This window comes from Cynocephalus volans, chromosome 7, assembly GCF_027409185.1.
Source record: "Cynocephalus volans isolate mCynVol1 chromosome 7, mCynVol1.pri, whole genome shotgun sequence".
NCBI classification, from domain to species: domain Eukaryota; kingdom Metazoa; phylum Chordata; class Mammalia; order Dermoptera; family Cynocephalidae; genus Cynocephalus; species Cynocephalus volans.
The window spans coordinates 108,906,387-108,926,666 of NC_084466.1; the positions used below are offsets into that span (position 1 = coordinate 108,906,387).

General features: G+C 42.5%; 1 protein-coding gene across 12 annotated transcripts in view; it reads left to right on the forward strand.

The window, feature by feature from the left end:
• The window catches only part of FAM13C (family with sequence similarity 13 member C), a 109,639-nt gene that overhangs the window by 50,835 nt on the left and 38,524 nt on the right, over nucleotides 1-20,280 (forward strand). For 10 of the 12 annotated variants that reach the window (XM_063102389.1, XM_063102391.1, XM_063102390.1 and 7 more), the window contains 2 exons: nucleotides 592-655; nucleotides 14,549-14,696. In XM_063102389.1, the coding sequence (XP_062958459.1) occupies nucleotides 592-655; nucleotides 14,549-14,696 (212 nt within the window). The remainder of the gene's footprint in view (nucleotides 1-591; nucleotides 656-14,548; nucleotides 14,697-20,280) is intronic. The other 2 variants (XM_063102382.1, XM_063102383.1) reach the window with 1 other exon arrangement.

Consider the following 20,280-nt stretch of genomic DNA (forward strand, 5'->3'; position numbering starts at 1 on the left):
GAGGGTTTAGCAGTATAGAAATTGGACATAATTAATGCTTTCTTGGAGCTTACATTTTATTATAGAAATGCAAATAAACAGATAAAATTTTAGATAGTAAAAAGTGCTAAGAAAAAAATGTGCATATCAGTGGGCTGGAGAGTGCGGGGGTGGTGGTGGCTACTTCTAGTTAGAGAGGTCAGGAAGGTCTTTGGGGAGGTGACATGTGAGCTAAGCAGATGCTCACATCATGAGAAGAGTCAGTTGTATGCACATCTGGGAGGAGCAGTCTGGACTCAGGGACAGCAAGTGCAAATGTCTGAACAGGAAACAAGTACTTTGTGTTCAAGAAACACAGAGAAGGCCAGGGTGGGTGGAGTGTGGGGAAGAAGGTTGAGCGTGGTAGGAGATGGGGCCAGGCAGGCTGGCAGAGTTCAAATGCTGTCATGTGGTGCAGGCCATTGTGAGGAGTCTGGATTTTCTTCTATGGGCAGTGGGATACCACGAAGGGGTTTTAACAGGGGCATAGCCAGATCTGTAGCCGCCAGCTTCAAATGCGCATTGTTGAAAGGTTCCTTTTAAATGGAAATAATTTTCCTTTGTGTTTTATAGAATAGACCAGAGGGCTGCCATTTGGCCAAAGGATGCTTTGGAAACTCAGCAGGATTTAAATGAGGTAGGTGCAATCATTGCTGGTTATACGAACATGAATTAGCCAATCATGAAATTTATTATTCTTTTTCACAGTACTAAGAATTCTTTCTGATTAAAACTTTAAGTGTTTTTGCTCTTAAGGGAACATGTCACACCAGTAGTTCTTTGTGGAATTGGTAATGTTTTTCCTTGCTCTGGAGCAAACACATTTAAAATATTGTTTGCAAGACTGCTCACCATGTCTTGGCCCTAACCCAAGCCCAGCAGTCATTTCATTACACCCTTTTCAACTTTGCATCAGAATTGTATAACCGTGGCTGTGACAGTTAACATTTGTAAAATTTTCTCTTAATTTTATTTTGTCTGCATTTCTCTCCCTCTGCTTTTCCTAATGGCTTTTGCAATCTCTATCATAATCGTGCTTACTGTTTATCCACTGAGCATGATATAGTTTGGTGTTTGCAGTATGGTTTTCTTAGTATGCTTTGAGATGTAAAGTCATATTTTCCAATCCAAATGGTTTCCCACCAAACTAGACATCAAAATGTTAATTAGCTTGTTCTGGATTTTCTTTGAAATAAGTAATTTAATTTTCCTGTTGGAAATCAATATAATATAATTAGGATACCTATTATTATGAATGCCTTGGCTTAGGGCATTGGTTTGGAATACTCTGTCTGGTTTTTCTTGTCCTCATTGCCAATTAAGGGGCAGTGGGTGGTATGTAATACGTCTGGTTAGGATCATAGCAAAGAGAATGAAAAGACTTGATGATCAAATGCCTGAAAGAAAAATCACCGGCTTCAGGCAAATTGTTTAGTTGGCATTTTAAAGTTGCATCCCTCCTCTGCTCTGCTCCAACCTCTCAAAGAAGGTAGTTAGCTGAATTTAGGTGTACTTCTTTTCTTTTCTTTTCTTTCTTTCTTTCTTTCTTTCTTTATTTGGTAGAACTTGGTAGAAACAAATCGCCAAAGATAAACCAGCTGCCTGGTTAAGCTGAGTTAAATAGCTAAAGTTGTAAAAAAAAAAAAAAAAAAGTCCCCAAAATAAGAACACAGAACACTGTTTGTTATTTTTGTATATGCACATAGAGTCAGGCTTCAAATTCCACAGTTGCACTCATGGTAACAAAAGTGGAAAAGAGTTAGGGCCGAGCCCGTGGCGCACTCGGGAGAGTGCAGCACTGGGAGTGCAGCGACGCTCCTGCTGCCGCGGGTTCGGATCCTATATAGGACTGGCCGGTGCACTCACTGGCTGAGTGCCGGTCACGAAAAAGACAAAAAAAAAAAAAAAAAAAGTGGAAGAGTTTAAGAGAAAAGAGGTGAGAGCCTAAATCAGTGAATGCAGCCGTCTGCTCCACTGTGAACACGCACAATACTAGTTGTAAAGAAGCAATGGTTTGTTTTGACAGAAGTGACTAGAAAAATGAGGTGATTATAAGAATCAACTCATGACAGCTTCCAGGTATTTGGGAGGAACTCTGATTTTTGAGCTGGAAACCCATGAGAATGCTGAGATTACTTGAGCATTCCCAAATCACAGTTGTGAAAAGCTCCATTTGAAAACCTGCTTTTCTGTATTTCTTCACGATATTGTATTTGCAAGTGACATGAAATGTGCTGGCTCATGGCTCTGGGATTGCACAGGCGTGAGAAAGCTGATTGGAGATGAGCATCTGAAAGGGTAGTTTTGTTCCAGTCAGGGGCGAACTGCAGAAGCACAGTCTTTCATGCAGTTCCTGTTGTGACCAAAATTTGGAGACTGGAAGAGACCTTAGAGAAGCTTGAAGGGGCGGGGGCAGCAGGAGTGGGGCAAAGGCCACGCAGGGAGGGTCCCTATGTTCCCGCTCATTGATGGAGATGTCCTGCAGAGTAGGATCTATTTAACTACCTCTTTACAAGCAATTTCTCACATTTATTGAATACCAAGCTCTTTTTATGGAAGAACTGCCTAAGAACATTTCTTTAGGCAGCAGAGACCGTGGAACACAGATGGGAAGCATTGCTTTATTATTTTTAATGGAAATAGAAAATATATACAGGAAAGTACGTGGATCGTAAGTGCACAGCTGTATGAATTCTTACAAAGTGAATAACTAGCACCTACATCAAGAAATCATATTACCAGCATCCCAGGTCCGTCTCTGTAATTCCTTCCAGGTGCTACTCCCCTGTGAGGATAACGGCCATTCAGACTGACGCAGATTTGTTTTGTCTATTTTTGAGCTTTCCCTACCTGGCTATATGTTCTCCTTTGTGTCCGGATTCATTTGCTCAATATTATGTCCGTGAGATTCACCCAGGCTTGGCATGTGGTTGCAGTTTTCATTTACCTCAATGGAACCTATCGTAGGGTTGTTTCCAGTTTTTGACTGTTTTAATCAGTTACTATTGATTGCAATATTTTTATTGTAAACAATTTTCTGGTCTCTTTGTACAGCTGACTTTTAACAGGAGCATTCTTTCCATCTGTAAATAGAAATATAAGGTAGAATTTTTTGTTATGTCAGCTCCCTTCATTGTTCTTTGTTCCTTTATTTACCACCACCCCAGCCTTGTAATTCCTAAAAAGCACCTACCAGCTCCATATCTGCACTCTTTCTTTCATGCCAACTTGCAAGTCTAAAGTCAAAAAAAGAGTTTCTTGAGCCTCATGAGAAGCACAGTCCACAAGTATTTTCCAGATGTTTCTGTGGACTCTAATGCTGCATATAGATATTAACAATTAAAGATGTGACATAACGCAGGTATACTGACTTTTTGTGTGCCCAGAATCACACTGTGGAGACAGCTGCTTGTCTTCCCCATGTATGCTTCCCATGAGGTAAGGAGTCAAAGCGGAATGATTGAGCATACGAACACAGAGGAATCTAGAGCCTTAATATAATTACAAGAGCAGAATAAGTTTAGTTGCAGGGAGCAGAAGAGATGGAAGGGATAGGAGTTATGTTTAGAAGGTCTGATACTGGAAGTTTATGGCAACCTGTTGAGATGGCCAGCCACAGTTAAGTGGAAGTGGTGTTGCAAGTGGAAGGGTTGAGGAATTATGGGGCCAGATATTAGCATGGTTGTCAACCTGGACGTTGAAGTAACTGCATTTGTAAGGGGCCACTGGTAGAGAAGAAGAAACTGACCCAGACAGAAGTCACTGAGTCACATATTCAGGTCATGGGATGGGAGAGGATGGCATTGTCTTTGTAGGGGAGAAGATATTGGTACTCAGTAGTGAGAGTCTAAAGGGTAATGGTAGTCTGTCCTTCCTACCCTGCTGTCCTCTTCCTAAGTCTATTAGGTGGAGAGTAGGAAAAGAAAATGGTCGGGAAGGTCGAGAAATTCTGGTCACATTGTTTCTACGTAAGAAAAGTTAACACAATCAACACAAGTTCTCTGGTACCATGTTGTGTGCCTTTTATGAGTGTTACAGCAAGAGGATAACACTGAGCATCTTAGTAACAGAAAGAATGTTAGAGCAACTCAATCCTGAGGACTCCATTCTGAGCGCTTTGTCAAAAATAGCTGGGGGATTTCCAGATTTGTGTGTGGCATCATTGCTCTCATTGATTGGCAATGGACCAGAGGAAGGGAAGATGCTCAAGGTGAGATTGGATTCAGACTTGTGCTATGCTGTACTCTGACAGCAGTTCTACCATAACAGGACAAAACCCTCAGGAATACCACTGGAATCTTCAGGAAGGGTCTATGTTATGAGAAACAAATGTAATAAACTATTAGGATGCAACAAATGCTCAGTGATGACCTCATGCGAATAACAAGAAGTTTAACATTGGATCTGAAATCGCAGTTCTTTTTCTACAAAGGGGACATCTGTTTTTATTTAGATGCATATGAAGGAGTACTTATTTTGTGTAAATATTAAATATTATTAAATATTTTAAAAGTATTATTATTTGGGTATTTATCCACCCAAAATGAATATGAAAAATTAACCTTTTCTTCATATACTACTGTAACCCCTTATTTCTTGAATTATGCTAGCATAATAGCTCAATATAATAGTCTCAATATTAAAGATATCTTCCTCTTTAAAATCTACGAAGAATCCTTTAACACTTTAATTTTATTAAAAGTAAAACAATTTGTACATTTGCAGTGCTCCTCTGTGAGTATATCTGCATATGTCTGTGTCTCTGTGTGTTTCCATGTGGAGGACATGATTGTCTTTTTATTACCATCCACAGTTTATCAAACAGATATTTTGGCATTAAGCCATGTCAGACCTCAAAATAGTACTTCCTGTTTTGTTAGAGATGTGTTTCTCTCTCAAAATTGTTTTAGTTTTGAGAAAATGGTCTAGCAAGATGCTTCTTTAGGGCTTTGATACTCCTGAGTTGGCTGAGTGGTATTTTTTCTGTAAGAGCAGGCAGCTATATTTTTCTGTTCAAATGAAAATCCTGTCTACAGGGTTAGGCTTTAGCTCAAGATTCATTGAGGGTTTTTTAAAGAATTTGGATTCTTTCCATGTGACTGAAAGTCAATTCAATCTGGCTTTAGTGATGATGGGATTTTATCGACTCACAGCTCAAAGTTGAGAATCGGGATGGGCTCCCTGCACTGCTAGATCCAAGGATTAAGAAGGCGTCGTGGAGATGCCATCTCTCTCTCTTGGCTCTTCTTTTCTATATTGGCTTCGTCTTTAGTTCAGCCCTTCTCTAGGGACACATTATACTTACAACCATATATTAGTTTTTCCAGCATATATTAGGTTTCTGTTCCTGTATAGCAAATTACCAAAAGCTTAGTGGCTTTAAACCCCTGCTTGTTAGCTCACAGTTATATTTGTCAGAAATTTGGGTGGACTCAACTAGGTTCTCTGCTCTGGGTCTCATGAAACTGAAATCAGACACTGGCCAGGGGAGGTTCTTATCTGGAGGTTATGGAGAAGAGTCCATATCCAAGCACATTCAGGTTGTTGCCTCGATTTTGGTTCTTGTGGTTGTAGGACTGTGGTCCCTGTTTTCTCACTGGTTGTCAGCTGGAGGCAGCTCTCAGCTTCTGGAGACTACCACATTCCTCCTCATGTGGCCCGCTTTATCTCTGAGCCAGCAACAGCATACCAAATCCTCTTCATTGCTTTGAATCTTTCTGATACTGTCTTTTGCTACCAGCTAGAAGAAACTCTCCACTTTGAGTTAGGCCCACCCAAATAATCCCTGTATCTTTGGTCAGCTGATTTAGGGCTTTAATTATATTTGCAAAGTCTTTTTCAGAGCAGTACCTAAGTTAGTGTTTGATTGAATAACCAGGGTGCAGTAATCTTGGAGAATTTTTTAGGGTTCTGCCTACTATACAGTGGAATGAGTCTCTCCTTCTTTCTAGCTCTAAAAAATTCCATACTTGAATCTCACTTATCTGGCTTGATTTTTGAACCAGTCACTATGACCATGGAGTTTGGAATAAGCTGATTGGGAAGATATGAGCCATATTTCTCACTTTGAATCTGAGAACACTGTTCTCCGACGATGGGTAATTGGATGCTTGGCTGCATAACACAGGTCACTGGAAGCATGATCTCCAAGGTAATTTTCCTCTCTGTTGGACCACTGCAAGATGCCACTTGGCATTTTTCTGGTATGGTTTTCCTATTTCAGATAAAGTGACCTTGCTTCCTTACCAAGATTTCTTCCTCAGCTGGAACAGTGTCCTATGATTCATTTAATTTTAGCCACCTTTTGTTGTTGATGTCAACAAGGACATCCTGTATCTTACATGGTCATGGTGTGAACCTGAGTTCTCATTCCTAGATGAATGAACTGCACAGCAAAGAAACTCTGAGCTGCCTCCAGACCTGGGTTATTCCACCCTGTTGTTCAGAGGCAACTATCCAGGCTGGTTTCTTGTATCCAGGGGAACCAGCTCTGTAGTCATCACCCTGAGGGGAATCCTTAGAGTGATGTTGGCAGAAAAGGTGGAAGCTGTGCCAGTCACTGCCCATATTCTTTCTGGTCTGACAATTAACTTGGAGAAACATCAGAGGTGTTGGGCTGAGCAGAGGAGTTGTGCAGGACTTGCCATAGTGACCCACCTGTGTCTGCCCTTGCCTGCCCTCCTTCCCCACATCCCCTACTCTCCTGCAGCTTGTCCCCTCAGCCCCTGCCCTCTCGTCTGGCATGGCATCTCCAGACTTTTCCTCATTGCTCACTCTTTCATTTCTTCCTCTCCACACTACTAATTTCCTGCTCTCTCATGGAAGGCTGGAAGGGATTGTATCCAGTTCAGTGGCTCCCGAGGGTCAGCCTTTGCTGTAGTTTTCATTGCTTTGTAGCAAAATGAAAAACATAAGAACAATGAATGTAGTGAGTTTTTCATAAAGCTAAAGTCTACAAGCACTCTTTAATTCAGACATTGTTCTGAATAATTGCATTTTGTGATAAAATGATGAAGAGGGGTTTTGTTTATTCGTTTTCCCACATACTCTCCCTTGGGAAAATATAAAGTTGGCAGCTTTCATATATATATACTGCTCCCCCACTACTCCTGCTAACTTTTAAAAAATATTACTGCTGTTCTGAAGTCCAAATTTTTCCTGGGAGCTATGACCTTTTGGATATATTTTTTAGGAGTAATTCTTTCTTTAACATTATTTATTTAGAAGCAAATGTGTACCTAGCTCTGGGTTTGGTACGGGGGTCGGGGGGCTGTAGTAGAAGAATGGACTTTGTCATCCCCACTTTCCACAGGTTTTTAAGGACACACATCAGCTCCAGGCTTAGTATCCTAGAGACTGGCCTTCCTACTTGGTACTTTTTGTTGGCTTTCTCAGGGCTATAAAACTCAAGTTTTAAGGAAGGCAAAAGCTGAATTTTCTTGTTTTCTACCAAAATATTACTTTTGAGAAAATGGCTAATGCTTTCCAGTGTGACCTACCATTTTAAAAGGCATAGATATGTCATTTATTTCTTATGGCATGTGATTTTATGGTTTCCAGTGGAACAGTTATTGATTTCTAGTATTCATTGAATTTTAAAAATTGAAGGGGTTGAGATAGTGTCATCAGAGAAAATACAGGGCCTATGGGCTAGCAAAGTTGGGTAGTTCTTCCCGTGATACAGAATGAGCCAGAATAAGGGCCCAGTGGGCCCCATACTGCACCCATGTCTTACTAAGTTTAGTTTTCAAGGAGAATATTTTTCAGGGCCAAAAGATATTGGAACAAAAATAGCCACAAAGAAGTAACCATATAGGCTACAACACAAACTACCTTTGTAGACTTTAGCACTTGGGATATAATTAATGTTCTGGAAAAAAAAATTAGTTAAGGGGTTAATCTATCTTCATACCTGTGCTTTCAGATAGTTTAAGTACGAGTAACTCCAATAAGAAACTATTGAAGTTCATTCCATGAGTTCTGAATGAGACACATTCTAGTTTTAGAAAAATCAATATTTTATCTAGAAAATCTCAGAATCCTGACTTAAAATGTATGTTATTCTCTCCCAAACATCTTGTTTTTATTGTTTATTGAATAAAGTGGATATAACAAAGATATCACAAGGAGGTGAAACTAAGTACAAGACAGGTTGAAGTCATTTGACTGAAAGGAAATGTGGTTTAGGTTATTATGTGATGTGGCTAGGTTGTCCTTGTTCAAAAAGAAGTGCTGGTAGGATCTGAATGAGGCCTGGATCCTCTTGTCAACAATAGCTTGTACTTCCACATTGAATGTCTCCGCTGGAGAGTGCAGGAAAGTTAGGGCTGAGCGTCCATGCAGAGGGAAGCTGGGGAGGGCTGATCTGAGCTTTGTCATCTTTTGTTAGACTTGGCTGCAAAGCATGCTGGGACATAAGCCACACAGTCCCAGAATTAGCCAAAAGCCCAGAGTCACTACGGTCAGGGTGAATTTGGCTTTTGTTGTAGCCATCAACACTGGAAGAAGTCCCACTTCTTTTGGCAAAACACACAGAGTCCAGCAACACAGTTCAGGAGGCAACAGTGCCTCACTTCTGAGCACTTCCTACTGTACACTTCCTGGCAGGGAGGCCAAGGCAAGAGGGCAGTAGGAGTGTCGGAGGCCTGGGGCTCAGGGAGAAGCAATTATCCCTGGGGCAGGTGGAGCTAAGCAAGAAGCAAAGCAGCATGTGGCGTGACTAAGGCTTTAGGGGGTAAGGCAATATTTCTCAAAGCGTGGACCTTGGACTTGTGCACTGAAACAACCCTGCCTCAGACCTCTTGAGCCAGAATCTCTGGGGTGGTCCCTGCCTAGGAGTGCACATCTTTAACAAACTCCCCAGGGGTTTTAAAGCACTTTAAAGTTTCTAAACCAGGGCAGCAGGGGGGCTTGATATTGGGCCCCCCCAGTACCCCTTAAAGAGTTCAGAAAAACAAAGCTAATGTACGATGGCATCCTTTGTATTGATTGGCTCTTGGTCTACACATTGTGCTCAGATACAGTGGTGAACAATGGAAGTGTGATTCCAACATGTACGGAGTTAGAATGAGTCAATAAATAGGTAGACAGATAAAATGAGGTATTGTAGTGTCAGGAAGGAAATAAACAAAATGCTAACAGAGAAATTAGGGGGCCTGGTTAGACAGGATAATCAGAACTGGTGCAATAATTTGATGGAAATTTTACTGTGAAATGACTATAGTTGAGTAGAGCCTGGGGAGATGAGGGAAGGGAACAGGTGAATTAGCAGATGGAAAAGAAGGGTACTGTGGGTGGGTGGGGGGCATGGAGAGTTTACACGAGGGGAACACAAAAATTCAGGGAAGAAGAGTGGTCAAGTAGAAATGGGGATGTTTGAGGACCCAGCTGTATCTCCAATTTTCAGCAGGTTTCCTATTATTTTGTTTGCTTCATATCACCATAGAGAGTCTATATACAATTCTCGGATGGATAAAGGGATGGGAGAGGAGCACTAAACCCCTTCAGAGAAACTAAATGTAAGCTGTCCCTGCTCTGCAAGTGGTGGGTTGCAGACAAAGGCACCCTGAAATAGTATTTAACCATCCAGCCTGTGTGGGTGTTCTCTATTCCAACCCAACTAAAGTGGGACCTGGTAATTGTAGAGGAGAGAAAGCGAGTAGAGTGTTTTCTAAAACAAGAAGCATCTTCTCCATTATGTAAAAGAGAAAAATTAGCTTTTAGAAAACAACGCCTAGGTTTCACGAACTTCTCTCTGGCTTCTTTCTTAACCTGATGGGATAGTTGGAGAAGCAGAGGTAGTCATCATTCCTTAGAGGATCCATTAGTCCTTCCTCCATTTCCTGTAGATTCTAGACGTCCATCCAGGGGACTTTGGACATAAACCTGGAACGTGCTAGCAGGCTTCGCAGGGCGTGGAAGTCCTCCTATAAGAGAAGAGCTGGGTTGAAGTAACACCAGAACCACAGGGATTTACTGTCGTTCCTCATTTTTATGGAGGGAAAAGCACATTCCTGCACTAAAAGTGTCTAACTCAGGCACGATTGAATAGTTAAATGGCTGGTTAGTCATTCTCTCCCTGGGCTCACAGTTTCTTCCACAGCCCTATGAAAATAATAACTGTCATTACTGTTTGATTTGTTCGCTTGTGTCTTAGCTAACTCCCCACTAGACTGGAAGCCTCATGAAGAAGGGGCTGGTATCAGTCTCACACCCCAGAGCCGAGAGCAGCTCTTTGTTCCCTGAAAGCCACCCAAGCATTGGAGCTGCGTGTGCAGCGTCACATCTGCAAGGCGGGGGACATGCACCCCTGTGTATGGTGCAAGCTGACAGTATGCCCTCTCAGAGTGGCTCTACAGGGCTCACCCCTGATAGCACCGGCTGGATGTCTCCCGTCGTCCACTGGAAGGACGTGTATGTGACAATGGCATGGATCGCTCCTAGGCGGATCCTCCCGCCCTCTTGCCCAGGGTGCCTCGGTCATCGGGAGAGGTGCCCCTTTATGGGCCCATCCCACACAGTCTGTCCTGTAGCGGCTTCTTGTTCTCTATTTACAGCAGCTGGTTTTTCCATTCACTTAGAGATCGTGTCTGCCCAGACCTTCGCCTCCTCTCTCCTGTTCCATTCCCCACTTTTTTTCTTCCTCCTTCCTTTAAGCTCAGTCTTATTTAGTACTTCAGAGAGGAATAAACCAGCCATACAAACAGACCTACTTTGGCACTCAGAGTCTTGTTCTTGTTCATTACGAGTACAAGAGTGGGAGAAAGTGGCAGCGGACGGTACATGAGAACAACCGATTCATCTCCTGGGTGTGACTGGGTCACAGCGTTATGCCTCACTCCCTGGGGAGTCCAGAGGCCTCTGAAGGTGAACTACATGATATACGCCTATGCAGTTCAATTCTTTGCTATTTATTTGTGTTGCACAAACACTTGGTTCTTTTCCACACTGTCCAAGCACCCATGTGGCACCAGATTCTGTGTACATTCTTCAGTATGTTGCCTGTTTGCTTTTTTTTTCCTTTAAAGTTGCAAGCAGACTTAGAATTCATCTAGCCTGAGGTCGTTCATAGGCAGGTGCAGAAATGAGAACCTGGAAGGTAAAGCAATGAGTCAGGGCCTCAGGGTCAGTGAGGAGGTGGCCTCACCATATGGCCGGAGCTCTGCCCAGAGGCCTCTGGGCCTTGATGACTCATAGTAACCAGAGCCCAGTCCTTGAGTGTTTGCTACGCACTGGTGCTCTGCAGAGTGCTTTCATGCCTTCCCTCATTCAGGCCTTAGAGCAGCCCTCAGAGCAGGTGCCATTGCTACTGCCTCTTTTTACAGATGAAGAAATTAAGGCTGAGAGTAGCCAGGATGCTTGTGCAAAGTCAGACACATAGTAAGTAGCAGAACTGACATCCCCTCTGGTTCTGTGGGAGCCCGAAGGCTGTGCCCTCTCCTGCTTTGTGGAATATACAACATGTAAGAATTTGAGGCAGGCTGCTGTTCCACAATTTAAACAAAAGAATGAAAGGTAAAATACAAAAAAGAAAGAAAGAATCCAGTCTTTTTTTTTTTTTACTTTACCTTTCACTCTTTTTAAAAAAAAATTGTAGTAAAATGTGTGCAATGTAAAATTTACCATGTTAACCATTTTAAATGTACAGTTCAGTGTCATTAAGTACACTCACACACTGTGTGCAACCGTCACTACCATCCGTCTCTGGAAATTTTTTCAGCATCCGAATATGAAACTCTGTCCCATTAGACAACTCCCCAACCCCACTCTGCCCCTCTGCCTGCCCTTGATAACTACCACTCTACTTCCTATCTCTATGAATTTTACTACCCTAAATACCTTATATAAGTAGAATTAGACAGTATTTGTCCTTCTGTGACTGGCTTATTTGGCTTAGTATAATGTCTTCAAGGTTCATCCATGTTGTAGCATGTGTCGGAATACACTTTGTGTATTCATTCATTCGTTGATAGATACTCGGGTTGCTTCCACCTTGTATTAGTTTGCTAGAGCTGCCATAACAAAACACCACAGATTAATGGGATTAAATAACCCATATTAATTTTCTGACAGCTCTGGAGGCTGGAAGTTCCAGCAGAGTTGGTTTCTCCCGAGGCCTCTCTCCTTTGCTTGCAGACAGCTGTCTTCTCACTGGGTGCTCACATGGCCTTTTGTCTGTGCACCCATCCTTGGTGTCTCTTCCTCTTCTTATATGGACACCAGTTATATTGGGTTAGGGCGCCACCTTTATGACCTCATTTAACCTTAATTACATTTTTTAAGGCCCTGTCTCCAAATAAAGTCACACTAGAGGTTATGGCTTCAACATATGAATTTTGGAGAGAGACAGTTCCATGCATCACACATCTCTTGGCTATTGTGAGGAAGGCTGCTGTGAACATGGGTGTCCACATATCTCTTTCAAGTCCCTGCTTTTGATTCTTCTGGGTGTATTCCCAGCATTGGAATTTCTGGATCATATGGTAATTTAATTTTAATTTTTTCAGGACCCACCATACCGTTTTTCAAAGTGGTGGCACCAGTTTACGTTCTCATGGCATTATTTTTTAGTCCTCAGAGTAGCTTTGCTCTTTTTGAGAGGTCGCTCTGACTTCCAAGGCCCTCTGGTAGGAAGGGTGCCTGATATCGTTCTTGTTGCCTCCCAGCTGCATGGTTAGTAAATATTAAATTCTTCCAGAAACCTGGTGACCTTGCTCCTTCACCTCCTGCCAGCGACCTCGGGCTCCTGCCTCTACACTCAGCTGCTGGGAAAACATCCCAGGAAGCGGGAGGAAGCCTTGAATACTGGCCTGGCCTCAGGCAGGTGCTTCACCTGGGCTGGGGGCTCTCAGGCAGCAGGCCCTGAGCATTGAGGAGGTTTGTGCTGGATCCACCCCATCTCTGGGCTAGGAGGGATCCCGGGCCTGCCCTTGCTGCTTTCAGAATGGCTGAGAGACCACAGATCCAAGACACCCCTCAGTGAACAGTTTTTAAAACACTGCTGTAGGTTCCTACCTACTCACATCAAGAGAGTGGATAAGGGGGTGTGAAGGAGTTGGTTTTGTGTGAAAGGAGGGGTTGGGGTGTGAGGAGATGTTGGTGAGTGGTTATGTGAGGTAAGGTGTGAGGGTGTGTGGGGGAGGGGCGTGTGTGCGTGCAGGTGTGGAAGCAGGATGTGGGGCTGTTGGTAGGGTGCCGAGGTTTATATGGCGTAGGGGTGGGTATGCGTGTGTGTGGAGTAGGCTGTGAGGTTTTGGGGCTAGGTGTGGGAAGGTATGAGGTTGGATGTGTGGGCAGGCAGGGATGGGCGTGTGTGGTAGGTAGAATATATGTGTGTAAGGTGGGAGTTTGTGTGTGTGCACGTGTGGAGTCGTGGGTGAGGGTGTGGGGTTGGGTATGAGGATGTGTGGGCGTTAGGGTGTGTGTGTGTGCCGAGTAGGGTGCAAGGGTGAGGGGTAAGTGGTGGGGCTCTGGAGTAGGATGGGAAGATGTGTGGGGGATAAGCTATGTGGAGGGCAGAGTGGGAAGAGGAGTGTGTGTGTGTGTGTGTGTGTGTGTGTGTGTGTGTCGGAGGATCATAGTAGGGAAAGGACCCTTGGCTCTGCTCCCAGTGGCTGCCCCTGCTGGAGCCGGGTAGGTGGGACAGCGGCTGAGACCTGCAGAGATGTCCCATTGTGGGGGGAGCGGTGCAGCCGGGGGCTCCAATGTGACTCACCTTCACCTGGTCAGGGGAATTAGTTTGCTGGTATCTGCATCACAGCACGATATGTGTGTCAGTCTGTGTGACTTTGTTCTTATTAAGAGCCATAGGAGAAATTTTAAATGAGAAATGAAGGGAGTGGGTGGGAGGTTGTGCTGGGGGCTATGAAAGATAAATTGCTTCTCTTTTGGTGTCTGGCTAAGTGACCAAGGTCATCTACCTCCACCCTGTTCTTGATAAAAGGCAGCTGCAGCTATCCCATGTGAGAGAAGTAACTTCAGAAGACACCAGTGCACACGCACACCCCCCCACACACACGCACACATACACACCCCATACAGATGTAGCTAAAGGAGCCTCGAAGCTCCTCCCAGATGCCAGGCGGCCTCTGCAGCAGTAACTCTTTGTGCACTGCGGTTTGCTGCAGTCTTTGCATTGGAGGAATGATGGCTTTTGTGAATGGTAGCCTGGGAGGGGCCTAATGTCCTCCCTCCTGATGTCAGCACAATGAATGAAACACTTGCAAAGTGTAAAGCCTCTGGCACCCAGGAAGCAGATACCTTCTCAGATTGGTTCTTCAGATGCAGCGTCTCTTGCTGATGAAATCACCAGTCCTGTGTGTCACAGATAATCCATACACTTTAGGATTTAAATGAAGCAGAAACTGAGGCTGCATGTAGAATATATGTGATTCCGGCGCTTTCCCTGAAGCAGCTGTGTTCTCAACCCTCTTCCCTCCAGGCACTGGAGGAAGGTGCATGCAAGAGCTGTACACTCGCCGTTGTGTTAGGCATCTACGTAGCTAGACTGATGTTCTGTTTTTGCTGGCAGAATTCCTTGCTGAAGCTCCAAGCCCTCGAGTCTGATCTGTGCTCTGCATTTTTGACAAACCAGGAAGAAGTTGCTCAGGTGCCTGGAGTCAAGGACCCGGTCCCAGCTTCAACACAGAGTGTGCCTGTCGAGGGGTCGGATTCTGCAGGTAAGGGGCAGGGCTGGGGGTTTCCCAAATTATACTCGCAATATAGTTCAGCCTCTTGCTTGCTCCTGAGTGAAATGGTACCTGGTGCAACACGAAAGCCCAAGAGATGCTTCTGAGTTACCCAGGGGAGCAGAGAGGAAGCAGGAGGAATTAGCATTTGCTCTAACGTAGACCTCTCTAGCTGCAGCCAAGAGTCAGACTTACATAAATGAGTGTCAGGTGCAAGTACCCATCACAACTCCTAGTCTTTATTTTCCTATTTGGTCTCCCATGACAGATGAATGGTGGGCTTATTTTATATCACTGGACCTAGATAATCTGTGCTGTTTTGAAACACATGATGTATTTTGGGTATTGAGAAATGGTGGAGTTTCAACACTTTTCTGTGAACTGCTTGTAAAATGATCCATCAAGACAGGGAAAGTGGGGGTGAGTACCCCACTGATAGCTTGTTCTGATTCTGTATTGTCTTGTTCTGTTTATACACACACACACACACACACACACACACACACACACACACACACATACACACATTGGCATTAATTTCTCTGTCAAAAAGTCTGAAAATTGGGTCTCAATTTTCTGTTAGTTTCTCTGGTTTTAATCCTAGGAATGGTAGACTGGCTAGCAAACAGAAGACAAATTAATGCTCCCAGAAAGAATTAGAGAGGAAAGAAACACTAATTTATGTGAGTAGAAATGAGAGCAGAGCTTATGTTTTCTAATGCAAATGGGTCAGAGGTTTGCAAACTGATTTCTAGATGGATGGTAGAAATAGGCTTAGGTGAGCTTGCTTCAGGAGAGGTCCTTAATCTCCGGGAGTTGAAGGAAGAGATTTACAGACATAATCTATTTCAGTACTATTAGCAATAGTACATTTAAAACATTACTGTTTAAGACAAACCCATGTGCTCTAAGCAGGCAAATCAGTCATCTCCAATGTTGGGATGTATTAATACTAGTGGCTAATAATAGCTACTAATAGTAGCTACTATTATTATTTAAAACTCTCTATGATCCAGGCATTGTTCTAAGCATTTTATATGCCTTATGTTAAATCCTTAACCTGACATGTCAAGTAATACTATTCATAGTAAGGGCACTGAGGCTTACTAGTATAGCATTGCTGGTAAGTGGAAAATGATTTCCCTGTGTATGCAGTTGGCTATTTTGCTGTCCTTGTTGCCTGGTAAGCTTTCCTGCTCTGTTGGCTATTGTGTTTGAATGAGATGCAAGTAAAACTGGGCAGAAGCCAAAGTCAAGCCAGTTAGGGATTTCAGTCAGATTATTAGACAATGCCCTTTTTCTTCCCCCAGCCCCATATTCTACCCCCTATAAACAAACAACATACAAAACACCAAGAAGTCTCAAACCAAATACAAATGAACTTTTAATTTATCTGATGTTTTGGATTAGCTGTACAAATATCTGGCAGAATGTTCAATAAAATATTTGTTGCATGTTAGATATGTATATATTTTTTCTTTCTTTTTTTCATCATGACTTTTATGTGTATGTATTCTGTTTTCTCCAAAGATCAAGAATAGTGTAGTGATTGCTCACAGAAAGGAACCACTAATACTTTCTGTGTTAAGTGTCAATGGCAGAAATGGGATGAAGGCTTCTTACAAAGGAGGCTTGTAGGTTGGATGCTGAATTTTCCAAAATGAAGGTAAATCAGAAGTATCCTAGGGCCCTTCTAAGAGGGTCTGGAAAACTGGACTCTAGAAACAACTAGAAAAGTAGATGTTTTTCAAAGGCCTAAGGAGTCTTAGTTTGGCAGGGACATTGCCAAAGAGACAGGCATTTGGAAGAGAATTTAAATTATGGGATGGTTTGGTCTCTGCCTCCAAGATGCAGTCTTAGAGGGAGGCCGTACATTTTCTAACACATGTGTCACTCAGAAGGAAGAAGTTTATGCTCCTGTTGGATCAGCTTCTCTTATCTCAGGGCCTCTGAATGGATTTCTGGCATGATCTTTGAACACTTTGAAACTGTAGTTTGTGTGTTGGTCCCTGGTGAAAAGGTGATTGTATAAGATTAGCACAGATGGCCATAAGTTCATAAAAGATTGGGCCGGCCCGTGGCTCACTCGGGAGAGTGCGGTGCTGATAAGTTCATAAAAGATTATAGTAACTTGGAAAAATATTTTCTTTCTTAAAGTTTAGCATCTAGCCCCAAGCCTTACATATACATGGATATTCAACTAGTAATTGTTGATGTCAATGACAGTTATAACAAGGACAAAGTACAACAAATGATATTTTTAGAAATATCTAGATATAATATGCTACCAATTAATCATTAAAAGTAAACATTCATAAATATAAATTGATGTTGCAAATAGGTTTCAAACTCACTTTAGACATGATTAGGGTATGCGTTAAGTAAAGTTGTTTGACTTTCACAGTAGTCATCTGAAATGAGAGTCTGAGCAAGGAATAGTAGTTGCTATATCTTAAAATCAAAATATTGAGCTTTAAACTTGGATTTATGGTTGCAAAGATCAGTTCCACACTGATACCTAAAATGTTTCCCTGTTGTAGAAATCCAGTTATAGACTGCACTTGCAACAAGAACACCTTTCATGGCACCCCTGGAGAGGTATGTGTTCTAGATAGTGTTCCAGAACCTCCTTACACATCATGATTACCAGGAAGCTTTTCCAACATGGAGATTCTCAGGCCTCATCTCTAGACAGTCTGGGGTAGAAGTCCTGGAATCTGTACATTTCATAAACGCTCCTGAGTATTGGGAACCACTGCTTGAATGGACAGTGTCTTGAATTAGGAGAGAATTTCAAGTTCTCTTTGACTGTCCTCTACTTCAGTTTCATCACCGGGAAGAGGCTCACAGACCACAGGGGACTTATAACTTAGGGTCTGTGACTAGTCAACTCCATCCATTTCCTTCAGGAGGAGAAAGGTGCTCATGCACCCAGTCCACAGGCTGGGGGTGGGGGTGCAGGAAGGGGGTGCGGGTGGAGGATGGGTATGTGCACAAGGAATGAGGACACAGACAGATTCGAGGGATCTAGGGGCCCTTAGAGAAGAGTGATGGAAAGGCAATCAGCGGCAAGGCAGCTTTTCAACTGCTTGTCATTTTCAAAATGTACGGAAGGACTGTTTAATGTTCCACATGACTAAGCATGGTAACCCTTTCTCAGTCTGACCAAGGGTGATTGACGGTATGGAGTTTTTAGCAAAAACTGTCACCAGAGATAACTGGAGACCTATTACTAGAAATAATAGTTCTGCAGCAGTACATAATTTGTTTTTCTTTCTAACATCTTGATTTTTAAATTGAACTTTTTGTTTGGATAAGACACTAACACAGGATATCTATTTACAGTCTACAGCTATTCTCATAAAGAATTCTGCATAATCTATAGGTCTCTTTCTAATGCTGAAGTTGAGGTGGGGCAGAGTCAAAGAGAAACTGACCTCCTTGCTGTTTTCAAGACCCCATCCGCTTGAACAGAAGTTTCTAATTGGGAGAGCTTATTCAATTTACAGATGTCTGGGCTCCCCACCTTAAAATGAAAAATTAAAATGTAGAGATGAGGCCTGAGAATCTCCATGTTGGAAAGCTCCCCTTATGATTCTGACATGCAGGGAGTTTCAGAAACACTTTCTAGAACACATTGCCACTCCAGGGGTGGCATGAAACGTGTCCTTGCTGCAGGTGCAGTTTATGACTGAACAGATGAGCATCTCAGGTATCCTACTATGTGGGTTTGATCATCCATATAACCTGGTTTTTCATCCTATCTGGGAACAGCCCAGACAGTGTTTGAAAGTCAGTTGGGGGGGGGGGGGGAAGTCTACATTACTTCAACCTCAGAAGTGCACAGAGTTTTCAAATATCTTTTAGAAACTTTATTCATTATAGGGGTGTGAGTGTGTGTGTGTGTGTGTGTGATTTCTAAACCCTTCTTGAACATTTATATAATTTTAGTATTTACCATCCGTTGATTTAACTAAAAAATGTGGAAAATAGTACTTCATTTATGCTAAGTTGATTCCTTTAAAATAGTGGTTTTCAATTGACATTGATATTTTTGCCCCCCTTAGGGACATTTGGCAATATCTGGAGACATTTTTGGTTGTCACAACTTGGAAGGTGGGCACTCTTGGCATCTACTGAGTAGAGGCCAGGGATTCTGTTAAACATCCTACAATACAGAGAACCAACCCTCTTCCCCAGCAAGAAATTATCTCGTCCATAAGGTCTGTAGTGCTGAGGTTCAGAAACCCTCTTTTAAAGGGTTTTAAATGAATAACATCAACATTAGCTAATAAAGACCTCTTCACATTATTGCATGGATTTTCTTATTTTATCTTCATAAGAACCTATGAGGTTAGGTTTCACTATTGTCCCCAGATTAAAGATGAGGAAATAAACTTGTAGAATTAATGTAACTTGCTGAAGGCCCCACAGCTATGGAGCTGTTGGGGGTTGGGAGGAAAGGGAAGAGTTGGAATAGGGGTTTCCCCACTCTGACTCTGTAAGCCAAACTCTTCACCACTCTGCTATTTGCCATCCAGCCTAAATGTTAAGTTCCCATATTTCTAATATTCTAGAACCTGATATTAAATCCATAACCAGCCTATATACACTCTATATAATTAATATATTTTGCAAGTCATTTTTAAAATCTATCCCTGATTTTGTTTTATCAGTCTGAAGAGACCTCGATTTGTAGTTGATTAACCTGTTGCAGCCTCTCTGTTCTATGATCATTTCAGCTCTTCTGATCTAAACCATCTCTAGGTCCCTGTGACTTTCTTGATGTGTATTTACTTGACCTGCATTGTGTATTCCAGATGGAGTCAAATAGTAGAGTTGTATTCATAAATATGGGGAGAAGTACTACAGTTGTGCAAAATGTTACCATTGGGGGAAACTGGGAAAGGTGTACAAGGGATCTCTCTATATTATTTCTTACAACAGCATATGAGTCTACAGTGATCTCAATTTAAAAAATAAATACCTTAAACAATGGGAACAGGAGTACTTTATGAAATAATTACAAAATAATTATGCATGTAGGGTTGTTTTTCAAACCCTTCCTAAAAATGCACACTATTTTCTTGGCTTTTTTGCCATATTGGTGTATGTGACTCTATAAGAGCTCCCCAAATCCCATTCCCTATCAAATGAATAATTTCACGCTTATTATTTGTTAAGAGTAGAGGGGCTGCTTTCCTCTGACTCCGTTACCTGCTGACAGCTGTGCAAGTCATCTGCTGCTGTGGAGCCTCCCTATGGTTTGTGAGCTTGCTCTGTGGTTGCTTACCATTTTACTCTTTGAAAAATATCATCATGGTTTGCAAACTCAGATTTATCACTCTGTACTTCCTCTTCCATGTCATTTCTGAAATGTAAAATAAGATTAATGCAGGGTCCATTTGCAAGGATTCTTACTGACATGTCTGTAGTAAAGATGCTACTTCAGCACAGCTCTTTGCTACATATTGTTAAGTGAATTTTGTATCCATTGCAAAACATGGCCCAATCATCATTCAGTTTTATTTTTAAGTAACCTTTGGATTGAAAACCATGCCATAGACTTCTTGAA